This window comes from Falco peregrinus, chromosome 2 (assembly GCF_023634155.1).
Source record: "Falco peregrinus isolate bFalPer1 chromosome 2, bFalPer1.pri, whole genome shotgun sequence".
Classification (NCBI taxonomy): domain Eukaryota; kingdom Metazoa; phylum Chordata; class Aves; order Falconiformes; family Falconidae; genus Falco; species Falco peregrinus.
This window is the reverse complement of record NC_073722.1, coordinates 119,848,162-119,868,992: the sequence shown is the minus strand read 5'-3', so window position 1 is coordinate 119,868,992 and position 20,831 is coordinate 119,848,162. Positions and strand designations below refer to the sequence as shown.

The 20,831-nt window shown below is 53.2% G+C and overlaps 2 protein-coding genes across 6 annotated transcripts; one reads left to right on the top strand and one right to left on the bottom strand.

The window, feature by feature from the left end:
• Window positions 1–468: 468 nt before the first annotated feature.
• Window positions 469–10,813, bottom strand: USH1G (USH1 protein network component sans). Of its 3 annotated transcripts, XM_055798055.1 has the most exons (3): window positions 10,375–10,813; window positions 1,580–2,821; window positions 469–880 (listed from the first exon to the last, which is right to left on the bottom strand). In XM_055798055.1, the coding sequence occupies exons 1-3, from the start codon at window positions 10,536–10,538 to the stop codon at window positions 877–879; spliced, it is 1,410 nt and encodes a 469-aa protein (XP_055654030.1). In that variant the 5' UTR covers window positions 10,539–10,813; the 3' UTR covers window positions 469–876. The 3 variants fall into 3 exon arrangements, with proteins under 3 accessions (XP_055654030.1, XP_005243693.1, XP_027651527.1); XM_005243636.3 differs by having other exon boundaries at window positions 469–2,821; XM_027795726.2 differs by lacking the exon at window positions 10,375–10,813 and adding an exon at window positions 6,948–7,067 and having other exon boundaries at window positions 469–2,821.
• Window positions 10,814–13,581: 2,768 nt separating this feature from the next.
• Window positions 13,582–20,493, top strand: OTOP2 (otopetrin 2). Of its 3 annotated transcripts, none has more exons than XM_005243635.3 (7): window positions 13,582–13,749; window positions 14,360–14,797; window positions 15,279–15,415; window positions 16,109–16,167; window positions 16,802–16,935; window positions 17,368–18,257; window positions 19,586–20,493. In XM_005243635.3, the coding sequence occupies exons 2-7, from the start codon at window positions 14,392–14,394 to the stop codon at window positions 19,754–19,756; spliced, it is 1,797 nt and encodes a 598-aa protein (XP_005243692.2). In that variant the 5' UTR covers window positions 13,582–13,749; window positions 14,360–14,391; the 3' UTR covers window positions 19,757–20,493. The 3 variants fall into 3 exon arrangements, with proteins under 3 accessions (XP_005243692.2, XP_055653811.1, XP_055653812.1); XM_055797836.1 differs by having other exon boundaries at window positions 17,368–18,399; XM_055797837.1 differs by having other exon boundaries at window positions 14,243–14,797; window positions 17,368–18,399.
• Window positions 20,494–20,831: the final 338 nt, after the last annotated feature.

The following is a 20,831-nucleotide window of genomic DNA, read 5'->3' as shown; positions in this document are numbered from 1 at the left end:
TGCAGAGCTGCATTTTGAGCACCGATGCATCAGGGGTGCTTGGAAGAGGCTCTGGGCTGCAGCCCAGTTCAGTCCTGGGAAGATCCTGGAGGTGAAAGTCGAAGTGCTCCACACACAAAGTGCTGATGCAGCTCAGTGCCCTAGAGAGATGGGACAGAAGCACTGCCTCCGTGGGACAGCCATTTGACCCCTGGAAGGCAACTACTGACATGTTCAAACCCCCAGCTTCATTTTGGATTGCTGTCCTCAAGACAGCACAGGCTGGACTCACAAACGTGCTGACTAAATTCAGGGCTGGCTCGTCTGAAGCTGAACAGCCCCAAGCCACCGTAATCAAAACTCCCTTCCAAAAACACAGCATCAAACAATGCAACTGAGAACCAGGAGAGAGACCAGGACTCTCCATCCCTCTGCCCCTCCAGCCCAAACCCCAAATCAACCACTTTCTCAAGAAAGAATGGATTGTAATGATTTATTTTGGGTCCCTTTGAAAATACCATCATGTATCTCCTTCTGTTCATGGCTTCGTGTGGTCTCGCAGCCTGTGCTGGCACAGTGTCCTAGGCAGCTGTGCAGCACACTTCTTCCTCCAGTGAGCAGGCAACCATCATCCCCTCAAGGTTGGCAGGTTGGAGCTGCCTGATCCGATCTCAGCACTCATCCCTCCGTACCAGCCACCGCCCGGGAGCATTGCACAGACAAGGAGCAGAGTGAGGGAGCAGGAGAGCAGTCCAGAGGGACTGGTGGGGATGGCTGTAGCTTTCAGCTGCCCCAGGAAGGGAGTCTGGCTTATGTTTTCTGGCAACTTAGAACTGGGTTTACTTCTCGATCATTAAAAAAAAAATAATAATAATAATAAAAAAAAAGATGATGATGCTATCTGCAAAGGGAAAGAGAAAAATCCATCAGCACCCAGAGGATCCAAGCCTGAGCTGTAATGAAAGCCTGCAAAACCAGCAAGAAGCACACAGGTATTTGAAGGCTAGGAAGCCCAAGCAGCACAGCGGGTTGGGGTGTCAGTGGATATGACAGTGGGGAGACCCACACTAATGGCAAGCAGACGGTCCTTCGAACCAAACCAACCAAACCCTGGAAATGCCATAAAACAGCAACAACTCCAACCCAGACATGCAATCTCCAAAGGTCTGAGCAAGATCTCAAGCATTTGGGGAAGGATTCCCAATGCCGCTGAGCACTGCTGTCAGCCCACTCCCACTGGGAGCTGTGGTTGATTTCCTAATGCTTTCAAAAGGCGAAGAGTCAAGACAAGCCTGAGTGTGGCTGAAAATCCCAGCTACGGGGACTCAGAAGAACCAGACCACAAGAGCAGGCTGCATTCATATAGGTTATGAAACAAAACAAGAGCTTCACGTCCTGCCCAGCCACATTAGGGCTGTTGAGTAACAAACTAACACTATTGCCACCTCTTCGAACTCTCATCGTTTCCACACAAGCAGGAATTTGCCCACACACAGAAGCCCTGAGGTTACCTGGACTCCTACTCTTCCAACTGGGCTGAAAACAAGACTTTACATTATCCACATCTCCACCTGCTCAAGGGTTTAATTCTTCTACTTACAGTTCAGTGTCTACAATGACATCTGGCTTCTCCAGAGTTTGTCGTCTCCTCTGGACGGCATCCACAATCTTTTTCCTGGGGCCCAACGGGATATTGATGCTCTTCAGGTCGTTGTCTGAACACAGCATGAGGGCCTCCAGGTCAATCTTTTCCTTCTTCAAGATGGAGATGAACTCAAACATGTGCAGGGAAGCCAGAAAAGTCTCCAAAGGGCTGGTGTCTGGTTCGTCATCATCATCTAAGCCCAGCTCCACCTCATCCCAGGGGAGCTCCTCCGCGTTCCTCTCCTGCAGGCTGTTGGCACTGCCAATGCTATCGTTGAGACTTGGCGAGCGCTGCAGGCGACTCCGCAGTTTGACACCCATCCCATCTGTGTTGTCTTCACCCAGCGTGCCAGCATCCTCCCGGCCAATCCCAAAGAGCCCGCTGCTGACGTAGTTGCGCCGGAACACCATGGTGCCCAGCCCGGGGCGGTTGAATAAGGAGTCGTGGCCAGAGTCGGTGCTGACCTCCGAGTGGGCTGAGTCCATGTGCAAACCCGGGTCGCTTATGGCACGGGAAACAGTGTCTTCATCCGTGAGGAACATGTCTCTGATATTACGCCGAGTCCACTCCTTGGGGCTGGCATATGTGCCCTGCTTCACAAACATGACATCATTCCCCAGCTGCAGGCCAGACAGCGACCGCACGCTTTTCCTCCCATCCTCATAGATCTTGAACGTCCCGTCCACCTGCTTCTTCTTCTCTAGCTTCTTTTGTATTTTCGTCTTTCCCTTGGCTGTGCCATGGATGGTGGCTTGTGAGTATGGCAGGGAAGTCACCATAGACATGTGTTGGAACTTCTTGCTTAAGGTGCTACTTGAATAGCTGGAGAAGCTCATGGTATCCGAATTATCCGACATCTCCTTTCTGTACCGTTTCTCCATCCTTTCGTGGTGCTTCTTCTGCAGCTTCACACAGTCCTTAATTCTCCGCTCTGCATCCCGAAAAGCCTTGTCCTTCAGTTTGCTCACCAGCTTGGGGTTGAGGCTGCTCTGCTTGGCAGCGATGGAGTCCAGGTACCGCACACACTCCATGTGCCCCTTCATGGCTGCCATGTCCAGCGGGGTGTGGTAGTCATTGTCCAGGCACCAGATGTTGGCCCCAAAAGAGATGAGGAAGGAGAGGCAGTTCAGGTGGCCATTGGCTGCTGCCAGGTGGAGAGGGGTGTTCCCCCAGATGTCACATTTGTCCGGATCACCCCTAAACAACAAGAAAAACAGCGGGTTAGTATGCAGGCATGGCTGTCAGACTCTGCCGAGGTATTCCCAGTTGTGCAGGGGCAAATCAGCACCACCAGCTGTTGCCTCCTTGAAATGTAAACCTACACTCCTCTGCCGCCCACAGCTTAATTTTAAGGGGGTCTTCTGGAGGGCTATACCACTGACACGGAATCACATGCCTGACAAGCAAGTCTGCAGTAATTTCCATGACAAGAATTTAACTCTCAGGAGACATACGTTCTTGCATCAAACCAACTCTTGGTGGAAGGCAAGCCAGTTTTTGAATAGCCCAGAAATGAGATACGGGGCTGATTCCAGCTAAGACCTTAAGCTTGTTATAAAATTTCAAATCTCAAGCATCCCATTAAATTCAGATACTATCTTCAAATCTTGGCTTCATTCAGATTCCACGGAGAGACATCCCCAAATACCTCCCTATACACCACATACTGTGTGGGGCACCATGGGGTCACACCACGATGGTAGCACCACCATGAAACGGCCATCCTCAGCAATGGTTCTGAAACCCAGCAGCTGCTGCACCCTCCCCCCCTCCTGTTTATTGGCACATGGGGAAATTCAGGGCACAAGAGGGCAAGTCATCAGGGGAGAACAAGAGCAAAGTTGCTGGCATTGGGCTTTTGTGGGGTTTTTTGCTGTAGCACGCTGGGTCTCGATTGCATGGCTTGAAGCGCGTTGGTATTAGCACATCCTGAGAATCCAGTTTCAGAGAAAGTGGAGATTAGGTTTCTGCACTCCTCAAGAGCCAGGCACTCCACTACTGCCATTAGCATCTCCTCTCACGCCGTGCCGGCCTCTTCTCCAGCAAGCTGCTGACGCGGCACCACCGCTTGCCCATGCTTCCTACCTCCCGTGACGGGGCGAACACAAACCTAGGATCCAAGGGAAGTCTGTTCTCCCGACATTCCTCTGTATTTGCGATCTGCTGAAACAGGAGCTAGTTCACACCCCTGCTGGCACCAGCCTTCGCCTGAGCGCGTGTGCTAATGATATGCAGCCAGCAGCGGTATCTGTCAACAAGGCGCTCTCCCTCCACACAGATGGATCAGGCAAAGCCTTTTATTAAGGCTGCGCAGCTCCACCACCCTCCAGAGCAGCTCCTCGTGGGCAGCAGGGCTCTGGCAGAGCTCTGGCTCTGCGCAGCTCCTGCCCGTTCCCACACCACCATCTCAAGGAGCTCTAGAGGAACCGGGCACTGCCCCTCCACCACGAAGACCTCAGATCCAAACCCTGGTGGCACCAGGAGCCTGGAAGGCAAAGGCACACTTGAGCCCTCCAGCCTGTCTTGCTTTGCTCCTTGCTGCTTTAGGACCCGCGTCAACAACACCTGGGAGCAGCAGAGCCCAGAAGCCTCTCCCCAACCCCACGTGCTCCATGCTACAGCCCGTCTCACCTGAAAGAGTCTGAAAACTACTTCAGAGAAGGAGCACAGAGACCCCAGGAGCTGAGGGGCTTCTTTCCCTCGACGCTTTGCATCTCCATCACCAGTGCCCATGCACGAGACCCAGTAACAGCCTTGCCCAGCACATTCGCCCTCCTCCTATGCGGCAGGTGGGCTCCCACCTTCTCGCTCTGGGCACAATGTTCCCAGGAACAGTGGAGCCGAAGCAGAGCCACCCGGCTGCTGCTGTGAGTAGCTTGCAATCCTGACTTTGCCACCATCTCAGCTATGTAATACTGAAGGGAAGTGATGCTGCAAAAGGCAGAAGCAACACAGACAAAGGTTAAGCTGGAGAATACTTGGACCCAGAGCTTGAGCTTCCTGGCTGTATTCCCCGAGAGCTGCCATGAAGTGCACTCAGCTTTCCCCTCCTGGGAGCATCACCAGTAGCTCCACCGTGCGTGTATCTACACAAAATTTGTAGAAACCTAGTAAGTACAACCTTAAGCCTGCTGGCTAATTCAGCAAGTTAGTCAAAAGGTTCAAAACTGTGTAAGGGCCGAAACACCCACAAACCCTGCAGGACTTTCGTATCCAGAGCCTTTGACATCTCTCATAGCAGCAGAGAAGGCTTCAAAGGTGGGTGCTAGGGAGGAGAAGGGCAGGAGATCACAGGGCTGAGGAGCCATGAAGCCAGCAGGAGAGGAGGGAGCTGCCAGTATTGTGGTAAAGCCGAGTTTCCAGGAGTGGTAACTCCCCAGCCCTCGCCTCTACCCTCGTAGTGACATGTCCAGGCTGGGAAATTCATGGGGGGATAAATATTTGATGAATTGCAAGAGAGGATTAAATTATTGATGGAGCTGGATTAAAGAGCCAGTGAAACTGGAACTGCCGGTGCTAGCGGTGGGACTCCAGCGCGTGAAGGGTTGGTTGTTTGTTTATGTGCGCTCTGAATGGCACATGTGTGCCCAGCATGTGGGCAGATGAGCACCGTGAGGGTCCCAACACGTATATGGACTCATGATGTGGGCAGTGACTTACCAGCAGACTGACTAGAAATTATCCTGCTCCCCAAGCCAAGTGTATGGATGCTCGACCCATGAAGTACATCCCAGGGCCCGTCCTCACGTCTTTCTGGTTCAGGTGGCAAAGGGCAGAGCCAGAGAGGTCTTGCAGGATTCATATTTAAGGGTCTACTTTCCTCATGCTTCTTACTACCTCAGAGAGTAAGTGAGGGGAAAGAGCATCAAACCCAGCTTTCCCTGGACATTGCCGTTGTCTAGAAACAAGAGTATTCAAGCAAAATTAGATCCCTAGGTCCTTTCGCCCTATAAATGTCTGCCGCAGGCGCTAAAAATGCATCAGAAGGAAAGAAGAATGGTGACCTGCAAAGCAGAGGTGTTTGATCCAGCACAGATAATAAACATGAGGCCCTCCCACTGGCAGGTGTCTGTCTGAGCAAAATTTCACCTCCAGGGCGCTGCACACGAGGAGATGCTGACTGCAGGGTCCACTAAGTGGGAACATATTTTAATGACAGGTGTAAAGTGCAGCACTTCTCAGCTTCAAAGCGTTTTCAAGTGCTGAGTCAACTCCTGTAATAATCATTATTAAAAACACTGTTAATTGGGCCCCTTAGGTGGACATGTGCATCTCCTGAGTCATCGTGTTTGCACTGTGACACGCACACTCACTCCCTTCCTGCCGGTTTTTCCCCTCCACTTCTCCCATAGGATCCCAATTAGCCGGGGAATCCAGCCAGCGGCACCTACATACGTCCTTCCCTGGCTGCACGTGTGAAGTTCCTCTGATAGCAATGGGCTGGCTCACCCCCTGGCTCACGGCTGTGCACAAAGGGTCGGGCCCTCAGACCAGGAGCCAGCTGGGTGCAGTGTCTCTGGTGCCCATAAAACATTTTTGGATATAGGAAGAGGGAAAAAAAATCATTTATGGCTTGAGGAAAAATGCCCACCAGCTTCAGCGCAGTCAGTCGGGGCAATGACCCAAGCAAAGACTAGGTAAGTTGGGGTTTTGCATCCAGAGCAGAGCTTTGGGTCCTATATCCCAAGCTTTATCCAGGTGGTGGTAGGTTAAGGATCTGGCTTTTCCCCAAGTTCAGATCCCCCAAGCACAGACGCTGTAGGTGAGGTTCATCTCCAGGCGCTCTGTCCCCCGTACCAGCAGAAAGCTGGGCTAGCAGTCATTGCTGCTGGTGGTTATTAATGCCGGCTGCACGCTGACAGCGCCTAGGGGCACGTCTACTGGCTCAGCACTTCGCCATGCCCAGATGCCACGCTGACTCCAAGCAGCCAGCTCAGGTGCCTCCACCCGGCTCCTTCACCTTCCCGTCACGGCAGCACCCAGGGGCAGGTCCCACCGACACGGCCACGCTGCTCCCACGCGGGGCCATCAGCCCCGTGGCATGCAGAGGATGCACATCACCCTCACGTGCCTTGCTGCAACCTCCGCTGCAGCCCTGCCCCAGCCAGGGCAATGTGACTCCCTCCAGCAGCCTGGCTGATGTCAGGAGCCATCTCGTCCCCCCCCAGCTACTCCAAAGCCACTCGCACCCCTCCACCGTTAACACCCAGAGAATCCGTGACCCCAGTTTTTGTAAGAAGGGAAACTGAGGCACGCCTCTGCAAAGGAACGTTGGATGACAGAGCTGACTGCGGACCTGTCTAACAGCAAGACACATCCTCACCTCTCCTGTGGTCCACTCCAAGGCAAGAAAGTCCTGGCCGTTCCCAGCTGAGGCCCCCAGACCTGTGGTTAACTGGAGCTGCACTGATGCCCGCACTGCCGCAGCAGTTCATAACAAACCACGCTGAACAATTACTGCCTCTGAAAAGCTGCAATACCAAATGCCAGCTGGCCTGTCTTTTCCCAGCCATCATGTTAATTGAGTTTTCTTCCCCTCATGGAGTCTAGCCACCAGGAAGAAAAAGGCTTTTTGTGTTGCAAACAAGAAGGATGAGCCACCAACGATCCCTGCATCCCAAACCGTCTCTCTGTTGGCACGGAGGCACAGACACATCACCAGCCGTTATGGACAGAGCAATAAGCCTGCTTCATTACCCCTTCTGCATGGGCTGAGACGATAAACTTTCCTCAAGGATCCACTAACGGATCTATTACACTTTCTTTCCCCCTCCTCACGCCAGCTCTACACCATGCTTTGCTGACCACCAGGCGTATGAGCGAGGCTCCTTCACTGGTGACAGAGCCTAGATAACCCCAGGTGTCCATCAGCCTGGCCTGCAGTGGGGCACAACAACCAGCGCCACAATTCCTGCCCCCAGCTGCTCCCCCCCCTCCCCCCAGCAGCCCCCCTCCCACAGCCCTGCTTGCTCAGGGTGCCTCTGGCCAGCCTCACTAAGACATTCCACAACAGCCTGGCCCCAGCACACAGTCTCCAGGCTTGTCTGGCCACCAGTACCGCTGGCAAGGAGGATTCGGTGTTTCTTGCTGCCCCTATACTCCCCCATCACCCCCTGTACCTCAGCATCCCCCTGCAACCCAGTCAGGGGCTAAGCAGTCCGTGGAGCTGCCTCCCACCCCATCCCTGCATGGAGCCAGCCCAGCCCCAAAGCTTCTGCTCCCCCAGGCACCACTCCACGCTGCGGTCCCACACTCTCCTGCCTCACGGTGCAGGGCTCTCCATGCCAAATGAGGAAAATTTTGACAGCAGAGCCCCAGAAGAAATACCCTGACATTTTGGGACACCCAGGGGTCCTCCCTCTTGCATCCCAATTGTTATAGTGCAGGTGTAATAGTAACATACCCAACACGGAATTAAGTTTCATCTCTGAACAAGACTTAAATACCACTGCACGTCGTCCTAAGCACTAGCAGAAAATTACAGGGTCTGCCCACGGGCTGTCCTGGGTCCTGCATGATTCCCCCTCTCTGGCACCGCTGTCCCCAGGCTGGGGCTTTCCTGCCTCCCGCAGACCCACAGCCAGCTCCTGGGAGCAGAGGTGTGCCTGCCCCTGCCCCGAGCTAAGCGGCAGGGCAAGGAGGCTTCACTGCTCTCTGCATGGTCCTGGCCGAGGATCTGACACATGGAGATGGATGCACGGATGTAAAAGCATCCTGCAGCCCCACAGACACGCACACTTTGCTCCACCATCTATCACATAAAGGGCACTGGGCGTTTGCCAGGCTATTTTCCCTGACAGGAACAAATGTATATTAGGTTGTTAATTAAACAGCAGCCAAGCTGCACTCGGGCATGACTGAGCCCACAAGGACCTTTAAAATCAACGTGAATTTATAAAGAAGCCCCTCCGTGGAAAAGCAGCTCTTGGGCTTCGTGGAGAGGCAGAAACTGTTGGCTTGGACACATGGGTTGGCAGGGCAGGCAGTGGTGCTGCAGGGTGTCCTGTGATGGAGATGAACAATATAAGGAGATATAATGATATAAAGAGATATAAAGTCATCCTGAAAGGCTCATGCCACAGATGAATGCCCCTCACCTTTCTGGAGGGGCATTCATCCATGGCACGGGCCTTTCAGATTGGCCTTTTGGCCATCAAACAATCTTTGGAACCATTTCTAACTTTGGGGTCCCATCCCCAAAGCTCCTGTCCTTGACTCTCTGGCCCTGGGTGGCAATCCCTGTCCCAGAAGGAGCTCAGAGCAGGTTTCTGCTGGGCACAGCCTCTCCTGGAAAGTACGCAGCAGGTCACAGCCCTCATCCAGGGAAGCATCACAGGATGCACCACTCAAAACAATGTCTTGCTCTCTCCTCTCTGGACTCAAATAATCTTTTCCTGCCCACACTCCTACCGCATCAGGCATTCCAGGACTTCTCAGAGTGACTGCGGACACAGACTTTCTGATCCCAGGATGTGAAAAGAATATAATGTACAATGGAAAGACAGCAATGTGTGTGTGAGCTCTGCCTGTAAGTACAGCTGGCTGGGGCCAGGGGAGATGGCTGAAGGTTTTGCACAAGCAGACCAGAGTATCAGGAGATGCCGAGAGCCCAGGAACTGGCACAGTGGAGATGCGGCTGGCCAGGTCCCAGGGCTGCAAACACAGCCCAGGGTGGACACAGAAAATCCCTGCTTGGGACCTGGCGGCCCCACCGAGCCCTGACCCAACATGCAGAAGCAAAGCTCTTCCAAGGAGGCACGACGTACACCCAAGCTGCCAGCCTCAGCACTATTCCTCAATATTAGAAACAAATAAATCAAAACCAGTACCACCACCGATCTCTCAGCACAAGGCAGAGGCCACCCCATCTCGGATGCCCTTAGATGACGCGCTTAGAAAAGCTACCGCAGCACACGCTCCCTTGGGAGGCTGGTAAGAACAGGAGAGCCACGTACTGCTTAAGAGCGAGCTAGGTATGGCAGACCTGGCCTCAGCACAGACCTTCTTGTGAGGTTCCCCCAGCACCAAGATGTAAAGCCCGACGGCCCGACAAGCCCCCTTCAGTCCCCTGCCCTTCTCTCCGCCACATCCGCGCTGATGGAGCCAGAGACCCTCAGATTTGGCAGCCCAAGATGAGGTACCGAGAGACATAGCAGCATCGAGCAGCCCCAGTGGGGGAGACTGGGCTTAAAGAAATCTTGGGGAACCTGCTCCTGAATTTCCTGGGCTCCAAGCTGCCCAGAGGGTCACATACTGAGACCTCACTTGAGTAAAACAGACAAGTGTCACCCTACTACCAGCTGGCACCGCACACATCTCTTGATGCGTGTGTTTCTTGGGACAGAAGGAGCTGTTATTCTTTCTGCCCCATCATTTAAAAGGGTTTTTTTTTCATGGCAGCAACCCAATGTGCTTGCACTTCAGCTCTGCCTGTCCTCACAGGACGTGAAAGCATTTGTGGGGGGACCCAGCCCCACCTGGGGACCGGCAGGCAGGGCTTGGGGCAGGAGTGGTTATAGGGTCAGAGGAGCTGGGAAAAGAGAGTGGTCATCGGGAGCCTTGGGTGAGACTCAAAGCACTGCAAGGAGAGAAAAATAGCAGAGGGAAGGGTATGAGCGGGGGTGTTACAGGCAGAAGCCATCATCCTGAGGGGGACCTGCACCCACGCTGGGCTGTGAGCGGGGAAGGGGGACAGAGGGGTCCCAGCCACCCTGTCCCCAGACCCATGCTGGGTGCTCGCCAGTGCTCACCCTCTGCTGACGATGAGGCGCAGGGCGTCCAGGTTGCCGTGGTAGGCAGCCCATAGGGTGGGGGTCATGCCATCCTCGTCCGGCGAGTTCAGGTCCTTCTTGGTGGCTTCCTTCAGCAGGTCCAGGTAGCCATCCCGGGCTGCTCGGTGGTACTGGTCATTCATGGTGCGGAGCGGTCACCCGGGCGAGCGCATGGGTGCCCAGGGGGGCTTAGAGGGTGGGCATGGATGTGGGGAAGGGGGAGCTGCCAGGAGGGCCAGCCGGGCACAGCTCCGACAGGACACCTGAGAAGTCCTGGCTGGGAGGCAGGAGCTCCTCCAAGCCCAGCCAGCCAGGCTCCCCAGCGCTTCCCTGGGTCCTAAGCATCCTCCGGCCCTGACCTGACAGCTCCTCACAACAAACCTTCCATCACCAGCTCAACCGCACATTAAAAGCTCCAATTAAGCAGCATCACTGCATCGGGCTCACGGGGTGACAGCTGCCAGGTCTGCATGTCCCTAAACGAAGCAGGCTGCCAGAAAGGCTCGTGGGCTGTGTCCTGCCCAACCCCCCCGTGTGCCCCCCGCCGTAGCTACACCATCTCATGGGGTCAGCAGCAGCCAGGGGAGGAAGGGTGGGCTGATGGAGCATGAGCCCCCACTCACAGCCCTGTTAGAGCAGGGCAGCAGCTGGGACCTGGGTGGATGCTCCTGCCCTGTGCTGAGACAGCCAAGAGCAGTTTGGTGACTTCCCTTGATTTCAAAGCTGTTAACTTTTTCCAGGGGTGGGGAAAAAAAAGGAAAAAAATAATTAAAAAAAGAGAGAGAGAAAAGAAAAAAATAATTAAAAAAGAAGAAGAAAGAGAGAGAGAGATAAATGTATGTATGTGTATATGTATCTCCCTAGGGTCGCTAGGAAGGCAACAGCAGACCCAGTCACCACCCATGTCCTCCAGCCACCCTGCCCGTGCCCACAGGACTCTGCTTTCCAGGCAGTTGCACAACAATGTGCACAGCAGGAATCAACTGTAACCCAAAGTAACTCCGACAGGCTGGAAAAATTCCCTTCCTCACCCCCTTGCTCTCTTTGGAGACCGAAAAGGCTCCCCAGAGCCTGTAGCCCAGCACCCAGCATGCGTGCCTGGGGTGCAGTGTCTGGCCCCCAGGGGTTTTTATGCCGACACAGAATTTCTGGCAGCAGGAAGCCCCGAGAGGGGCTGGACACCCCAGCAATGCCTCCAGGCAGGATTCCTGGGCCCTGGGCACCCTCTGCTGGAGCCAAGCCTGGATGCTGACTAAAACCAAGTCTGGATGCTGACTAAAGCACGTCGCAGCACCTTTTTCCCAAGAGTGAATCGTATCCCCTGGGACATGTTGTCATTGAGGAGGAATTTCCTGCTCCTCTCTCGTGCCTTTTGCCTAACACATCCTGGCTCTGGGATGGACATTGCCAGGGCTGGAGCCTGTGCCTGCCACCGTGGCCCTGGGGCAGACAGTGCATGGGGTTTGGAGAGGGCTAAGGCAACCCCAGCAGCCAGGTGAGGAGGGGGGGAATAGTGGAAAAATGGGGGAAGACTGACAGGCAGCAGCGACGAGTGGAGAGGAGGAACGCAGCTTATGTTTGTAAGCAAAAAAGAAATGCCCCCAGACCGAAGGGTGGCCCTAAAGCAGTCCCACACAAGCTGCTGTGATTAACCCCTGGGTGACCGACACGGAGTCACCATCCTGGCTGCTCTGGACCCCTGTAAATGCCCCAGAGAGAGCATCTGCTCCCAGCACAGCTTGCTCGCATCGGTGGATTCATACTCACCCGCTCAACATCCTTGGGTGAGTCCTGATGGGATGTAGTAGACGTGGAGGTGTTTGCTGCTGGGATCCATCCAGGTGAAAAGCAGCATAGCAACATCCACAATTCATTGCCGAGGTTATTTAATGAGTCCCAACTTAATTTAATTAAGCTTCTTATGCTGTACGGTGGCTCTTGGGGACACTGGGAGCAGCACCCAAGGCAGCAAATGCACCTTCTTCTGTTGCTGGCTCTTAGGACAAAAGAGGGAGGATAAATCAGTGTGTTTAGTCCACGGGGACCCTTGAACCTCTGCTCACTGTGAAACATCACCCTCGTCAGCTCAGATTCACTGCGTGGGGGTCTGGGCTTCTCCTGGGAAAGGCTACGGACCGAGCAAACATCAACCACCCAGCCCAAAGAGGAACCCCAAGGTTCTGCAGAGGCCAGGCAGGGCAGCCCCAGTGCTGCTGGTGGCAGCCGGCTGGTGGCAGCACGGGGAGGCACGTGAAGGTGTCCCTGGGCTGTACGGTAGGTCCTGAGCTCTCTCCTTCACTGTCCCACGTAGTTCAGCTGGATGTTGTCCCTGTAGCGCTGCAAGAAGGAGCACAGTCGTGTGCAGGCAGGAACGGGACAGAGAAAATGCACAGCAAACGGCTGCATCTCTGCGCTTGCCGAGAGGAGGCAAGCAGCAGCGACATCTCCAAAAGAGGCATTTTCACGAAGGAATAAAAGTTGTCCCCATCCACTCAGAACTGCCCCAGGTCCCCCTATGTCCTCCACGGAAATACAGCCACTTGGGTAAAAGACCTCTTGAGCAAAAGCTCTCCCTTCACCTGGCAAATGCTCGACTCCCATCTGCACTGTGGTTTGTAACATGACTTCTTCCTCTTTGCAAGGAGAGAAGTTAAGCTCCTGAGGGCCAGAGAAAGGTGATCCCACCCTGAAAAGTCAAAGGCAGTGCCTCAAAGGGGAATGTGGATTTCAGCCCCCCCAAATCCTGCCCTGCTCTGGTGTTAAACCTTCCTCATTGTTGCCACCCTGGGCAGGAAAAGGTTGAGCTGCTTCTGGCACTGAATAGATACAAACACGAATTTCTTCCTTTTCCTCAAAAGCATTCCAGGCATAGAGCATACTACTGGGAATAATACAGGGTGAGGCACAATATTTATTGTGCTCAGTTAAGCAGAAAGCCAAGCCCAAAATCACCAGCAAAGATAAATTCATCACCTAAACCATCTTCTCTCAAGGGATCATCTCATACATGCGGGGAGATGGCTTTGATGGGTTAGCTTTGCTCTGTGGTGACCGTGAACCTGTGACCGAGCGGCTTGTGCCATGCTTAGCAGTGTTGTCACCTCATGCTCTCCCCGGGTAAATAAGCCTTATCTCATATCTCCCTCTCTTGCTTCTCCAAAATCAGCTATTGCACAAAATGGATCACATGAGTTTCTCTGAGAAGCCCACGAAGCACCGCTGTCAGCTCCAGACATGGTATAAATCACAGAGACATCCCAACGGGTATAAATTCTTGGGCTGACCAAGCTGCAGCAACGGGGAAGCTTCTCAGTCTGGCGAGAGCGGCGACTTGGAGCCCAGGCAGCAGAACAGGTTGGTGGAATGGTTTTGTTTGAGTGGTTAATTTGCTTTGCATTGACTGAGAGTCAAAGAAGTCCCCAGCTTGGCACAGCAAAGGGCTTTAGAGGGAGTGACAGCAGAAATAGCTCACGCCCTTCTTGCAGGAACCGGTATAAACCATGATGTGGAGTTCCAAACACTCCCAGGGTTTTCTTACCTTTCAGTGGCCTGTTCTGCAGCCAAGGAAGTATGACATTTTCCCAGAATGTTTAGTGGTTGACATTTAGAAATCAAACCACATTGGCCGTTTGCCCCAGGATATTTGGTCCTGTGCTTTTCTGGTGCTTTTCCAATATCTTGCATCAATAAACACTTAAACATTGTGTGACAAATTAGGCATGCTTTGTTAAACTGACCTGGAATCTCCCCAGGCGAAAGCATCTTAAGCAAGTACGCAGGCTTCAGGGAACCAGGAAGAAAAAGGTTGAACCTGAGCTCATCCCTCTTTTTGCGCTCCCTGTCTCAGCCTTCCCCGTTCCTCTGATACGTCCTCTCCTCCTCATCACATGTCCTGCTTTGGTCCAGCCCTGGACTGTTCAAAATGAAGTGACGCCTCTCATTCATGGGGCTCTCCTCCCAACAGCGCTCACCCGCAGCTAAAGCATCAGCTGAACCATGACTGAAGAGCCTCTGCGGAAGGACAGTGAGATCAGACGCCCCAACTCCAGCATGGGCTGCGGACACAAGGATGACAAAGCCAGCCTGGCTTCGAGCCACACAGCATCTTTCAGCCACCAGCCTCACCAGCCCCACTCCACTCCTGTCTCCAAGGAAGTGTGGAAAAAGGGCGGCCGCATGTTCTCCATCCTGCTGGCTGTGCACTTGGCCCTGCTGGCCTGCACGCTGGTGAGCAGCGGGGCTTTTGAGAAGATCGCCGTGCACGATTACGACGTCTTCTTCCTGCTGACTGTCATGATGCTGATAGTCATCATATGGATCATCTTCTACCTCGTTGGCACCTCCCGGTGCTCAGATGCCATCCTCTGCAAAGACTCCCACGCTGGGCCCATCTGGCTGAGAGGTAGGAGCTCGGGGGGGGCTAGGGTTGGAGGTGAGGTGCAGGGTGGGCAGTTCATGGGGGCATCAGGTATTACAAGGGAAACGGCAACCATCTGGGGCACAGCCTCCTCCTCTTGTGCTGGAGCACGGCACCATGTCTTGCTTCACGTTAGCTCCCAGTCCCTCCGCTCGTTTCACTGCCAGGTCTCCTTTATCTGCGAGGGCTCTTGGGACTTCACACCAGGTTCCTTCCCAGCCTTGCCATTGCTCTTGCAAGAGCCGTCAGCCCCACTCATGGTCTGGGGTTGACTGAAAATCCCTTCCAGCCAAAATTATTGTATGATTCTGTTGGTGCCAAGATAATTTGGGTGCTGGGAGAGGAAAAACAGGGGTAGAAGCAAAGCGTCTCCATGGCAATAGTTCCTCTTCTTCCTCTCACCTACCTGCATTAGCCCACACGTGCATACGGCTGTCCAACCACAGATATTTTGGTTCCTCCACAGGAGGCCTGATCCTGTTCGCCATTTTCAGCCTTGTCATGGATGTGTTCAAGATAGGATATTACTCGAGCTTCTACAGCTGCCTGTCTGCCATCAAAATCATCTACCCCATTGTGCAAGCCATATTCGTGGCCGTCCAGGTGAGATGGTGGGGCTCTGTCTTGGGGAGGGGTAGAGAGACAGAGCCACCAGCAGAAGGAGCTCTGATCTCATGGATAGTTCGGCTCCTCCTGCAGAGAATGCAGGTGGCTTACCTGAGCCCCCACCCAGCCCACAACTTCTCCATCCAGCCACCACAACTGTAAGCTGTGGCAACTCGCTTCAAGGCATTGATTTAAACGTGTCCCCATCCTGTGACAACTTGGCTTATGCGAGGATGGCTTGTCACAGACTCCAGGCAGCTCCCAGCCAGCCAGGTCTCCTTTCCCTGTGAAGAACACAGGGAGCAGGACAGTCAGGGCAGGGACAGCCTTCCAGTATGATGTGCTGCCCAGAGGACCACCTGCTCTGGGGTGGCACCAAGGAGCGAAGAGGCCAGATGGGAACAGGGGCTGGCCATGGTCAGAGCAATGGCAGTGGGACAGGGCAGGAGAACAAAGAAAGAACAGACCACATCCAGCAAACGGCCAGGATTATGGGCTCGTAGGCTGGGCACAGATGGAGCCGAGCAAAAGAGGTTCCAGCTTGCGCTCTGCTGAGCAGGGACATCCCTGCTTCAGCACGATGTGATTTAACTTCTTGCTTAATAATATATAATAATAAAAATACATAATATTATATATATACAAAGTAACATATATAATAATAATATTACCTTTTCTTGCCCCTGCCAGACGTACTTCCTGTGGATCTCTGCCAAAGACTGTGTCCACGTCCACCTGAACGTTACCAGGTGAGCACCACGGCTCTTGGAGGGCCACTGGCCCAGAAGACCTGGGCCACCGCAAACCCGCTGCACACCCTCACACAGCTAAGATGCAACAAGAGCATCATCCCATCTCCCCTAATGCTGGTCACAACGAAACCTGCTTAGTCTCCAGCTGGCCTTAGATCCCAGCTCAGACAGCTGAGGTTCGTGACCTGTGGATCTAGCAAGGCTGGGATTCAATTAAAGAACACAAACATTACTCAAAGCAGATTATGATTCATAGCTGACTTTTGCTTCCATGGGAAAGACGACAACGCAGTGGGCAAGCCTCAGGCTAAAAAATGATCTTGTCCACTTTTGCAAGACTGAATCTACTGGAGACAATCCAGACCTATTAATGTACTCACTATTGAGCATTTCCAAAGCTACCAAGGGGAGTCAGGCCTTGCTAATTCTGATGGGCATGGACAAAAAATAGGAAGAGAGCGAGAGCAGCAAAGCAAGGGTCAGGATTTCCAGGCTGGACCACTAGAGTCCTTGCGTCACTTCAGACAGCTCCCACAGTCCCTCTGAGTGCTTATGCATCTCTAACATGGATGGGAGCAACATTGCCTAGAGCCACTGCTTTAATCTCATTAACCTTCTCTTCCTTCCGCAGGTGTGGCTTGATGCTAACGCTGACTACAAACTTAGCGGTGTGGATGTCAGCGGTGACGGACGAGTCCGTTCACAAAGCCCATTCCAAGCTGAAGAAGAATGTGACAGAGGAAATCTTCAGGTGGCTCCTGAAAGGTAATCTGCCCGTTTGTGAACCCTCTGGTCCAGGGAGGAAGCCCATGATGTAGAAATTGTTCTGCAAACCAGGTTCGATCCCTTTTCAGAAGGCTTATCTAGAAGGTTCCTTTAACAGAAGTCAGGTCTTAACATTCATTTCATAACCTGTGTCACAGAGGAGTCAGAAAGGTGGAAGGCCCTGGACAAAGGGGGTGGGAATGAAGGAGGGAAGGAAAGAGAGGGATGTAATCGGCCACCTAACTTCAGAAAGAACGCGAGCACCAGGAAGCTGGCGTGGAAGTATGTCCTTGTTTTCAAAGTGATCACGTATTCTTCTGTCCTTGGTCTTCTTTTTCCCTGACCCTAAGCATCCAGGTCTTCAGGGCTGCTAGGAAGTGCTGGCTCGTTGGTTTAATATCGCCACATCTACATGTTTTTATCTTGTTTCAGCGGGAATGAGAAGTAGCTCAGCCGAAGAATGCAACTGCAACAGCCAAATCTGCCAGATCTTTAAGAACGGCTACTTCTGGCTGTACCCCTTCAACATCGAGTACAGCCTCTTCGCCTCTGCCATGGTCTACGTCATGTGGAAGAACGTCGGACGCTTCATAGATCACCAGTCCCACCACGTTCACCGCTTGAAGTTCAGGCTTTTCCGAAGGACCTTCTTCGTAGGCATCGTGTTGGGCCTCATCATTCTGGTGAGTGGTTTGGGAGTCCTTATTCTTTATGAGGTGCAGGTAAATTCCAGCACTGAATCTAGCAAGAAGAGCCAAGCACTCAGCATGTACTACATCTTCAACATTGTTTGTCTGGGCCTGATGTCTCTTGTCTGCATTGGTGGCTCTGTCATCTACCGGTTTGACAAGAGAGACATGGATCGGCACAAGAACCCAACCAGGACCCTGGACGTGGCCCTGCTGATGGGTGCAGCCTTGGGGCAATATGCCATTTCTTACTACTCCATTGTGGCCATCGTAGCCAGCACACCAAGGGATGCTATCAGCGCGCTCAACCTCACCTACGCCCTCCTCATGATTGCTCAGCACACCTTCCAGAACATCTTCATTATCGAAGGTCTTCATAGGCAACCCCCCAAGGAAGACCACAAGCACGATTCTCACCAGAAGGATCTCTACGGACTCACTTTTGTCAACATCAACGCAGTATCCCTCCGTGTGCCCGACAGTGGCAGCACCCTGGCCCCTGGCACTGCCTCTGGTGCTGAACCCATCCATCCTTCCGAGCTCGTGCGGTCCCTCACCACCCCCAAGAAGATGAACTGGAGGAGGAAGTTCTTAAGGGAGATCTCCATGTTCCTCCTGCTGAGCAATATCATAGTGAGTACACGTGAAGAGAAGAGTTTGGCAGGGTGGGGGAGAGGGAAGCAAACACGAGGGAGAAGTGTCTGTGAAGGAAAGGATGGGGAGGAGGAAGTTCTTAAGGGAGATCTCCATGTTCCTCCTGCTGAGCAATATCATAGTGAGTACACGTGAAGAGAAGAGTTTGGCAGGGTGGGGGAGAGGGAAGCAAACACGAGGGAGAAGTGTCTGTGAAGGAAAGGATGGGGCCCGTGCGATACCAGCCCTTCCTGCGCCTCCACTACACGGAGAGCTCACTTACATGTGTGTGCGTGCGGAGCTGTGACCCCCTTGTCACCCACAGTCATGAGCAGCTGCCCTGGAGTTCAGGCATTTTAGGCTATGCCGACAAACCTGTCACTTATCAGCAGAATATCAGACAATAAAAATAGTGGGTGTGAGAGAAGAATCAGTTTCAGTATTTTTATTGGCTATGAGCGGATATGTAGGACAGCTTATTAAAAGCAATAAAAACACATAAACCCTTCCCTTACATTCCCAATGAAAGGCTATAAGGTGAAAAACACCCAGGGTGAAGTCTGGGGTTTCTTGAGAGATGGCAGCATGTCTCCTCTCAAAACCCATGGCTTAGGAGCCCAAGCACTGGTCCCAGTTGCTATGAGGAGAAACTGGTCACTGACAACTTCCCTGAAGGGTCCCACTTTCATGAGCAGCCAGGGGACCGCAGTTCCCTGCGAAAGAAACGTGGGACCACAGCTGCACCTCTGGAGCAGCCAAGCACAAGTTACCTCTCTAGAGAATCCCCAGACCCGCAGCTAGGCAGCCACGTCATGGCCTCAGGCTGATTTGACACAAAAGCTCACAGAAAAGGAGCTGACAACCCCCATGCAACCAGCCATGGCAGCCACGTCATGGCCTCAGGCTGATTTGACACAAAAGCTCACAGAAAAGGAGCTGACAACCCCCATGCAACCAGCCACGCTGCTGGGCAAAACACAGGCAGCCGAGCCTGGGGAGACGCAGATGCTGCCAGCTCAGCCCTGCCCACGCTTGCTCCATCCAGAGGTGGAACACGCCAGGTTCATCCTAACGGACGGCACGCTCAGGATCTGCCCCTGCTGAGCGCTTCAGCGCTTTGTCCAAACCTGTCTCTGAGCATGAATCAAACCCAGGCTCAGGGCACAATACTAGATCGCGTTTGATCTTAATGTAAACACAGGCTCCTGGCACAGCTCCCGTGCTCAGAAGGTCGCTCTGTTCCCATCTCCTGGGAGCTGTGACTGCAGGGGCTCGCTGTACCGCACGCCTTTCTCACCGCAATGTTCTTCTCCCGTTTCCTCAAACAGCTCTGGATCATGCCAGCGTTTGGTGCCCGGCCACAGTTTGACAATGACACAGAACTGAACTTCTATGGCGATTCCATGTGGCCGGCCATCGTGGACATTTGCCTGCCCTTTGGGATCTTCTACCGAATGCATGCAGTGGCTAGTTTGCTGGAGGTCTACATCATGTCCTAAAGAACTCGCCAGCAAGGAAGATGGGATCCTCCTCGACCGACCCTACCCCAGGGCTGGGAGACTTCCCAGGCGTCCCCAGGGGTCCCCAGCACTGCCTGAATCACGTCCCCTTGCAGTGTCGGGGCGTTTATGAACAGTTAGTGAAGATCATCCAAACATAGCCCAGATTTTATTTTGCTACTTGCGTGTGGATGTGCACGTGCATGTCTGAACTTCTTAAAGCTTAAAAGAAAAAGATAAACAAGGAAGGGATCCAGAGCAGGATCATGGTAATTACTCTCGGTTCGTGCAGAGACTCACCTTCTTTCTTAAAAGCCTGTTCGCTCCACACCACCGGTGTTCGCTCCGGTGGGTGCCTGGCGCCCTTGGACAGTCAGTCCCCGTCTGACGTACAGAGCCAGTGGGCACGTGGGGCTGACACGGGCACAGGGATGGAAGGCGAAGAAAGGGAAACGACTTCGACTCCTGGTATGGCCAGTCAGAAATCACTCCCCTGCAGAGATGTGAAAAACAAACCGGTGACCACCAGAGGCTTTGGGAATCATTTTAATCTTCCCTCTCTGTATTGCTCATGTATATCAGCCCCTGCTGGTTTCCTTTCTCTCCAGGGAGGCACCGCTGCCGAGTGGGTTTGCCCACCGCAGCCCCCTCTCCCCAAGCCATGCACGGGCTCTGGGCTGGCCCTGATACAGGATTGCTCTAAGCACACTTTTTTCCCTAGTTTTCCTGAATTTGGGCTCCAGAACCTTAAAAGATCATATGGGCAATACAGCCTGGCAATGATAAAGAGATTTATTTTTTTTTTTAATAGATAATGATTTTTTTAATATATGAACTTTTTTGTACGCGAAGTTATTTATTGATTTTCACTGTAACACTGAACTCCTGAAGGGACCTTCTGTGCCCTGTGACACAGAAATCAACCCAATGCCATGGCTAATTTGATCTCCCATGCCCTGAAGGGATGCTTGAGCTGCACCCTCAAGCCTGTGGGTGCCTTGGGGATGTGAGCACAGCCCCAGCACACACAGCAGTGGGACCCCGGCACAGGTTTCTGGGTGCCTGCAGCTCTCCA

What these genes read in the sequence shown, in the direction of transcription:
- USH1G (XM_005243636.3), bottom strand. Translation starts at nt 10,538, where the DNA reads ATGAATGACCAGTACCACCGAGCAGCCCGGGATGGCTACCTGGACCTG. An exon ending in CGCCTCATCGTCAGCAGAGG is followed by an intron (nt 2,822 to 10,374) that starts GTGAGCACTGGC and finishes CTTGTTGTTTAG; the next exon opens with GGGTGATCCGGACAAATGTG.
- OTOP2 (XM_055797836.1), top strand. Translation starts at nt 14,392, where the DNA reads ATGACTGAAGAGCCTCTGCGGAAGGACAGTGAGATCAGACGCCCCAAC. An exon ending in TGGGCCCATCTGGCTGAGAG is followed by an intron (nt 14,798 to 15,278) that starts GTAGGAGCTCGG and finishes GTTCCTCCACAG; the next exon opens with GAGGCCTGATCCTGTTCGCC. An exon ending in GTCCACCTGAACGTTACCAG is followed by an intron (nt 16,168 to 16,801) that starts GTGAGCACCACG and finishes TTCCTTCCGCAG; the next exon opens with GTGTGGCTTGATGCTAACGC.